Source organism: Neomonachus schauinslandi, chromosome 10, assembly GCF_002201575.2.
Source record: "Neomonachus schauinslandi chromosome 10, ASM220157v2, whole genome shotgun sequence".
Taxonomy (NCBI): Eukaryota; Metazoa; Chordata; class Mammalia; order Carnivora; family Phocidae; genus Neomonachus; species Neomonachus schauinslandi.
The window spans coordinates 117,287,464-117,295,295 of record NC_058412.1 but is presented as its reverse complement, the minus strand read 5'-3'; the positions used below and the strand labels follow the sequence as shown (position 1 = coordinate 117,295,295).

At 50.9% G+C, this 7,832-nt stretch overlaps 1 protein-coding gene across 1 annotated transcript in view; it reads right to left on the bottom strand.

Annotated features, from left to right (window-relative positions):
• Positions 1-6,567: 6,567 nt before the first annotated feature.
• BPI (bactericidal permeability increasing protein) overlaps positions 6,568-7,832 on the bottom strand; it is a 26,164-nt gene continuing 24,899 nt past the window's right edge. Inside the window, exon 15 of the mRNA XM_021689275.2 lies at positions 6,568-6,917. Coding sequence (XP_021544950.1) covers positions 6,879-6,917 — 39 coding nt within the window. The 3' untranslated portion in view covers positions 6,568-6,878. The remainder of the gene's footprint in view (positions 6,918-7,832) is intronic.

The window sequence follows — 7,832 nt, the reverse complement described above, 5'->3', positions numbered from 1 at the left end:
GGGAAGGCCCGGGGTTACAGACTGGGAGGCTCAGGGAGGTCATGGCACTCCCTCAAGATCCCACACCTGGCAAGTGGTGGAGCTGGGAGTCAAAGCCGAGTCTGGCGCCAGCCAAGTTCTTACCTCTTTTTTTTAAACAAACAGAGTTGAGTTTAAAGAAATCTTTCTGCCATGCCCCTGTGGGAAACCAGGCTTTCTCAAACCTTGCTGGTGGTAACATTTTCTGGAAGGCAACTTGGTAAATCTTTAAACGCTTGCATGCCTGGTAACCCTGAAGTTCTGCTTCTGGAACGTCAGTACATCCTGACATCAGTGTGCAAATACGCCACTTCACCAAGGTGCCCATCGCTGCGCTGCATGGAGCAGGCAGGCGAGCAGCGGGACCCAACCTACAGGGTCCAGCAAGAGGACACTGGCCAAATTAACTATGGTACATTTAAAAGTGAGGCTGCAGAAATAAATGTATTTCTTGATCTGGAAAGATGCTCATGAGGGGCAGTTTCCAATGACACCGTATAGTGAAGTTCTGTACCAATGTTTGCCAGCCTGGAAAAATTTTTTTTTTCTTTTTAAAGATTCTATTTATTTGATAGAGAGAGACATAGCGAGAGAGGGAACACAAGCAAGGGAAGTGGGAAAGGGAGAAGCAGGCCTCCCGCAGAGCAGGGAGCCCGATGTGGGGCTCGATCCCAGGACCCTGGGACCATGACCTGAGCCGAAGGCAGACGCTTAACGACTGAGCCACACAGGTGCCCCATAGCATGGAAAATTTTTAGCAAGGAGTTATGAGGGATTGTCTCTGTTTAGATGGGCCAGAATGTTTTAAAAATCGTTTTGTTTGTTGGTATTTAAAATTTTTATTTTCTTGGGGGACATGTTGTATTCGCAGTAAGTAAAGATAATAAAATTTCATTGAGGAAACAAAATTTATAATAAGGATTGTGCTTAATTCATAGGGATTCCTCCCCCCTCTCCCCCCTCCCAGAGATCCTATGTTCTGCCCCCACCTCCAGGAAGCCTTCCCTGATCACCCCCACATTTCCCCGGATTAGAGAGAGGTCCTCCGCTGAGGTCCCAGAATATCTGCATTTTCTCCATCACAGCAGTAACCACTCTGCTTTTTCGTAACTGTGGTCCTTTAAAAATATGTCCACAAAATTCTTTTATACTCTTTTCCATCAAAAGGTGGAGTCTCTGTAACCTCCCCCTGACATTGGGTTGGGTCTCTGTGATCACCTCAACAGACCAAATGTGGCAGGAGTAACAGTTTCTTCCCAATGGGTCATAAAAGGCACTGGGATTGGTTAAGATCAGAACTCCACCCCACCGCCCCCACTGCCGTGGAACACAGGGAAGCCTACAGTCTGGATCTCTCTGCTCCTCTGTCCCCTGTTGTTGGTGTCCTTTGGGTTGAGATTTGTTGGGGGTCCCTTGCACACCACCCTCGGCCCCAGCCTGGGAGCTCCTGAGGGCAGGGCTGAGGCTGCGGAATCCCGTGATCCCTGCAGCATGGGGCGGGAAGGGGCAGGGAACCAGGAGCTGTGAGCCCCTGCCCTGTGCCGGACCCCGCGCTGGTTGTGCATATACCTCTTGGCCCTCTAACGCATGTGTCTCTGTCTCATTTTAGCTGAAGGATCTGAGGTTCAGGGAGGTGAAGTGATTTTGGTCACCGTCACCCAGCAGGAATTTGAATCCAGATCTGTGGATGCCATTCCAAAACGATGGTCCAGGAAGGCTTCTCTGAGGTAACGTGCTGAGCTGAGACCCCAAAGATGAGCAGGAGCCAGCCTCCGGAGGAGCCACTCCAGGCCGAGCCGAGGGCAAGGACAAAGCCTGGCAGCAGGCAAGGTCTCCCCCTGCTCCAGGGGCATCTGCTTCCCGGACTCAGCCTGCGGAGGTGGGGAGGGGCCCTGGGCTGGGAGCTGGAACCATGACCTAAGTTCTGACATGGCTTAGCTCCTGCCTGGTGTGTGACCCTCAGCGAACCCGTGTCCTCCTTGTGCCTCCGTTTGCCTCTGTAAAATGAGGGAGACAGGGCAGGTGACTCCCGTGCGGAGTAGGGGAAGACGGTTTGGAGAGTGGGGACCGCCTGGGGACACCAGTGTCACTCCCCTGGTAGCAGTCTGAGGATGTCCCAGACTGGAGGCCGTTGGCAGGGGTGAGAATTCCCACAGCGGTGGACTTCAGACCTTACACCTGCCCAGCCAGCCAGCGTGCCACATGACCCTAGGCCAGGCCTCCACCCCCACAGGTGCCCTCCCGTGGCTCAAGGTCCCTCCTGGTGACCTGGGACCCAGCAGAGGCTCTGGGAACAGCATGACTGCAAGGCTGCTCGGAACTCCTGGGCCTTTCTTCTCCCTGGCTGTCCATCCGCTGCCGGTGATTGATGCATTCTGATTACTAAAGTGTTGGTAGAAAGAGTTTGGAAAACCCAGAATTTGGAAACCGCAGTGCCTGGAATATCGAGTGGCACCTAGGAGATCACTGTTGAGGGAGGGAATGAACATAAAGCAGGAAACAGTGTGAGGTTAAGGGCATGGACTCTGGGGCCACCTGGCCTGCATTGAATCCTGACTTGCCCACTGTGTGACCTTGGGCACTCCGTGACTCAATTTCCTCATCTGCAGTTGGGCTCAGCTAAAGGGCAGTAAGACAGAAAGTCAGAGGTCTGGAAGAGAGAGGGAACAGGGCACGTCTCAGCTCTCTCCATGCTTTGCATCTCAGTCTGACCCATGGCTGTGTCACTCCCCCAAACCCTTCACCCATGGCTCCATCCCTCCCTGGGCTTGGACACCAGACTCCTGTCTTTGCTGCTTTAAGGCAGAAACTAGGGATGCTAGTTCCTGGGTCCCTCAGCATCTTCTGCCAGTGTCCTTAAGCTTGTCCCCCACCTCTATAAATAGCCCCTTAATTCGAATCCCAAGAACCAACTGAGATGGGCTCTCTTTTCCTGCCTGGACCTTGATGGATGCAATTAGCACACCGAACATTTCTCCTGCACTTACTGATCTTTTGCAGCAAACGCCTTCCTCTTGCGGAAAGCTTTGAATTCTTTGCCAAAGTCTGTACAGGTCTTTTGTGGGGACAGTAGGTTACAAAAGATAGTACTATAAATACACAGCAACCCATGCTCTGCCACCAAAGGGGTTTCTGGGGGCCACCGAGAGGAAGACTTTATAGAGAGGTAGCATCCCGCTGCGTCCTGAAGGTCACATCGACGTTTTGCAGAGGGGACAGCAGAGGGCAGTCCAGGAGGAGGGAACCGAATGTGCCAAAACACAGAGCCATAAAATAGGAAGGACTAGCAGCAAAGAAGCCCAGGTCCTTGTCTAGGCTTTGCTCCTGACAGGCTGTGTGATGCAGGACAAACCACACCCTCTTATCCTCACTTTCCTTGCCCGCCAATGCAGGTAAAGGTGTTAGACCATGACAGCGTTTCTCAAATCACCCGGGGAATCTTGTTTATTTCTTTGTAAATTTATTTTTGGGATATAATTGGCATATAAATTTAAGGTGTACAATGTGTTCGTCTGATACATTAATATTTTGCAACATGATTACCACTCTGGAGTCACGTGGCATCTCTATCAGGTCATGTAATTATTTTATTTTTTTTGTGTGATGGGAACAATTAAGATCTAGTCTCTTAGCAACTTTGAAGTTTATGATACAGAATTGCTGTCTTTAATCTCTATGCTGCACACTGGATCTCCAAGACTTACCTACTTGTTCCAAGTTTGTCTCCTTAAATAACATCTCCCAGATTCCCCCACCCCAGCCTCTGGTAACCATTCTACTCCCTGTTTTTATGAGTTTGGCTTTTTTAGATTCCACATATAAGTAAGATCATATAGTATTTGTCTTTCTCTGTCTGACTTATTTCACCTAGGATAATGCCCTCAAGTTCCATCCATGTTGTGGCAAATGGCAGGCCCTCCTTCTCTCTCATGGCTGAATAATATTCCACTGTGGTGTGTGTGTGTGTGTGTGTGTGCAACTTTTGGGTGTAGAGATAAGGGAACCCTTGTGCACTGTTGGCCGGAATGTAAATTGGTGCAGCTAACCTTTTCTAATTGTGGAAGACTGACTGGAGGATCCTGAAAAAATTAAAAATAGAACTACCCTAGATCCAGCAATCCCACTTCTGGGTACAGATTCAAAGGAGATGAAAATCGGATCTCAACGAGACAGCTTTATGGACATATTTTTCACATATTTTTCACGTTCACATATTTTCATGTTCACCATTCAAGTGCATGCACGGTTCAGCGGTTTTTAGTGTATTCAGAGAGTCGTGCCTCCATTGCCACCAGCTAATTTTAGAACAGTTTCAACAGCCCCAAAAGAAAACCCATACACTAGCAATCATTTGGAGCTGGCGATGCTTAGCCTGGAGGGAGAAGTTGCTCAGAGTGGTTTTGTTGGCAGCATGGCAGATCATTTGGAGCGTGGTGGGGAATTCTCTGCAAATCATACCCCAAACAACTGCCTATTTCCCCCATCAGAGAGCTGTCCACGGGGCACAGTGCGTTCCATTCACTAGTCTTTTGGTCCAAGAAATAATGACATTTTTTTTTCTGTAGAGAGTAGGGCAGGGGGTGCCTGAATGTTTGGGAAGTAGAGGGTCATTGTTGGAGGGGCCAACTACCCCCAAAGAGGATGATGGGAGAGGAAGTGAGGGGAGGGGAGGGCAGGGCTGGGTCCCACACTTAGCAGCGAGGCTCCCTACCCCAACCAGATGGGTCTTTCAGAATTGTGACTTGGATTGTGTTGTTTTCCTCCTCAAAACTCTTCAATGACTTCCCTTATTTTTTGGAAGAAAATCCAGAGTCCTTAGGAGTCTGAAGTCCTCCCAGCTTCATCCCATGCTGTGTTTCCACTCATGCTCTTCCTTCCAGCCTCACACGCTGCTTTTCTGTTCCTACTCTGCCTCCATGAGCTTTTGGCAAATAGAAAAACGTGCACTCTCTTGGTGGAACAAATTAGAGAAAGGATTTTGTTCTCTTAGCCTGATGCCTTTTTACAGTACACGACCTATGCAAAGGAATACAGCAGTCCTGCCTTAAATAGGCCAAGCTCCCAACAGACAAGATTTTGACGTCTGGGAGGAGTGGAAAGAGCATGGGCTTAGAGGGCGTCTCTGAGGGTGGGAATCCCAGGTCTGCCACTGGCCCGCTGTGTAGTCCAGGGAGGGTGATTCAATCTAAAGAGAGCGAGTGATCCCCACCTTGGGGGATAGAAAGTGCCATGAGGATTAATGAAATCATTGGTGTGCTGGGCTTGATCGATGCCCCTCCATTCCCGTGTGGCCCCAGGATCCCTACCACCATTTAACAGAGAATCAATGATGTTCGCAGAGCATATGCATTTTTCTTTAAAAACAAAACATTTTAAATGTCTTTTATCTGCTTCTCCTCACTACACATGCTCCTCCGTTTTCACTAAGCAACCTGGCTGAAGTCTGAATGACAGCAGGCTCCTAATTTGTACCCATCCCCTTCCACTCTTGCCCCTCCAATGCCTTCAGGAGTCACCACAAAACACGTTTAAAACCAAATCTGGTCATATCATCCCACACCCCACTGTGTGCTTCAGACTCCTCATCTTTCTGGTCTTGGACCAAATGTCAGCCGTGAGAGAGTCTTCCAGGACTGCTCAGTCCATGCTAGGAGGACCCGGCTAATGGCCCGAGATGGCCACAGTTGGTGTGCCACGATGGGAAATGGCCCAGAGCCCCCAGACTCACCAAGGGCCCAAGGACAGTCTGGGCTGGTGGTCTGGCTTGCATGCCAGCCTGGAGAGTCATGGCGAAGAACTAATTGCAGCTGACGATGTGACTGGCTAAGACCTCCAATGGCCTCTGTCCCCTGGTCCAGTGCTCTGCTTTGGGCTCGACTGCTGGTCAGGAGAGCTTGGGAAAAGGGAGCCACATCACAGAGCCCAAGCGTGGGGCAGGGAAACACGCTGTGCAGGGCAGCTGCTCAACAGCGACACTGTGTGGCAGTGGCAGGAACAGCAGCTTCGTTGGATGGATCCACTCTACAAACCCTCTCTGCCTGACCTTAGGAAGCAAGACTCGCTCCCTTTGGACTAAGTAAACCCCAGATACTCTTGGGAAGTGTGGAATGAGGGGTGTCTTCAGAGGGGACAAAGAGGGGCGCCTGGGTGGGGCAGTCGGTTGAGCATGGGACTCTTGGTTTCCTCTCAGGTCTGATCTCAGATTTCTGAGATCCAGCCCCGGGGAGGGCTTTGTGCTCAGTGGGGAGTCTGCTTAGGTTTCTCTCTTCCTCCCCCTCTGTCCCTCCCCCTGCTCTCTCTTTCTCAAATAAATAAATAAATCTAAGAAAAAGAAAGGAAGAAAGGGACATGAGACTTTCTGCTAAGAAGGGCATGTGGGGGCTCAAGAGATTAATTAGAGGAATGGAAAGAGGTGATTGTATCTGTGCTGTGAATTGGTGCTGCAGGGCATGCTGGGTCCAGCCAATGAAGGAAAGAATGAGCAAAAACCAAGAAATAATACCATCACATAGAATTGCACAGAAAAAGAAGTATTTTTTTGTGGGGGGTGGGGTATGAAGCTCGATGAGAAATAGTGTGGTAACAACTGGAAAGCAATTCTTGGAGGAAATCTTGGTGCAGACTTAGCCCTTGCAGGAAAATGCATAATCCCTAAAGTACACACCGCACACTTTCTCAAGGAACGAAGTTTCTGTATTTAGAGAATTTCTGAATCTGAGTTCAGAGAAATTTGCAAGGGTTTCTGGTTCAAGGGCTGGGGAAAGGCAGCCTGTGCCCCCATGGGCACATCAGGAGGGGGTGCCAACAACCCCGCCCCCCCCCCCGGCAGGGCTAACGGCCCCCCGGCACCCATGACGACTTCAGCCGTAGTGAACATCTGCACCAAACAGCACGAAATTCTAGGGAGAGATGAGAGCACCGTCATCAGCGGGGATTGCACCCTGGTCTCTGAGCACCATGCTGCTGGGGTTTCAAAGGAAACTTTGGGAGCAGCCTGTGCCCCCACCCCAGGAAGGGGAGCCGAGCGGGGCCTGTCTGCGGGCACAGAGGCCAGAGTGAGTGGGGGGCACTCAAGGTGTAGCCGCTGGGACCTGCATGTCAGTGGCTGGCGGCATCGTGAAACTGCAGATGTGGGGGACCGTGGGCCGCGGCGGGGGGGGCCTTCATTTGTCATCCCTGCCTCATGGCAGCTCAAGGGAGCCTCGTTCCCATCAAGGCTGTGAAACCACTTTTCTTTGCTCCTTCCTGCCCTTCACTCAGAATTTTCAGAAATGAAGAAATTGCATTGTGCCATGGGTCTTTTTTGTTGTGGTTAAGGACGAACTTGGTAAAATGTGGGGGACCGGGGGGCTCTGTGTGTGTGTGTGTGTGTGTGTGCTTTCTCAGCTAGTCTACAGCCTCAGCTGAAGAACTGGGGGCTGGCTGACTGGATATTGGGGCTGAGGGAGAGCAGGGAGTCCGGGTGATGTGGCCGCTTCCCACAAGGGCCACAAGGTTAACAGGAGAGCCGCTGAGCAAGGTAAGGTAAGGAAGCGATAGTGGGTGGCAGCTTCGTGGCCCAGTTACCAGTTTTGTTGGGACACACTGACTGGGCTAAAGGACCTCAGGGTGGAGGGAGCAGAGAAAAACTGGAAGCATGTCTGCATCTCTGGGTGGTACAAAGATGGCTGTTAACCTGAGCTGATGAAAGCCAGCAGGGAAAGCTCACAGTGGGGAAGGACAGAGGCCTGGGCAGGAATCCTGGAGAACTTCTGCGGGTAGGAGGAGGAAGGGGGAGGAAGAAGGAGGAAGAAGGAGGAAGGGGGAGGAAGAGG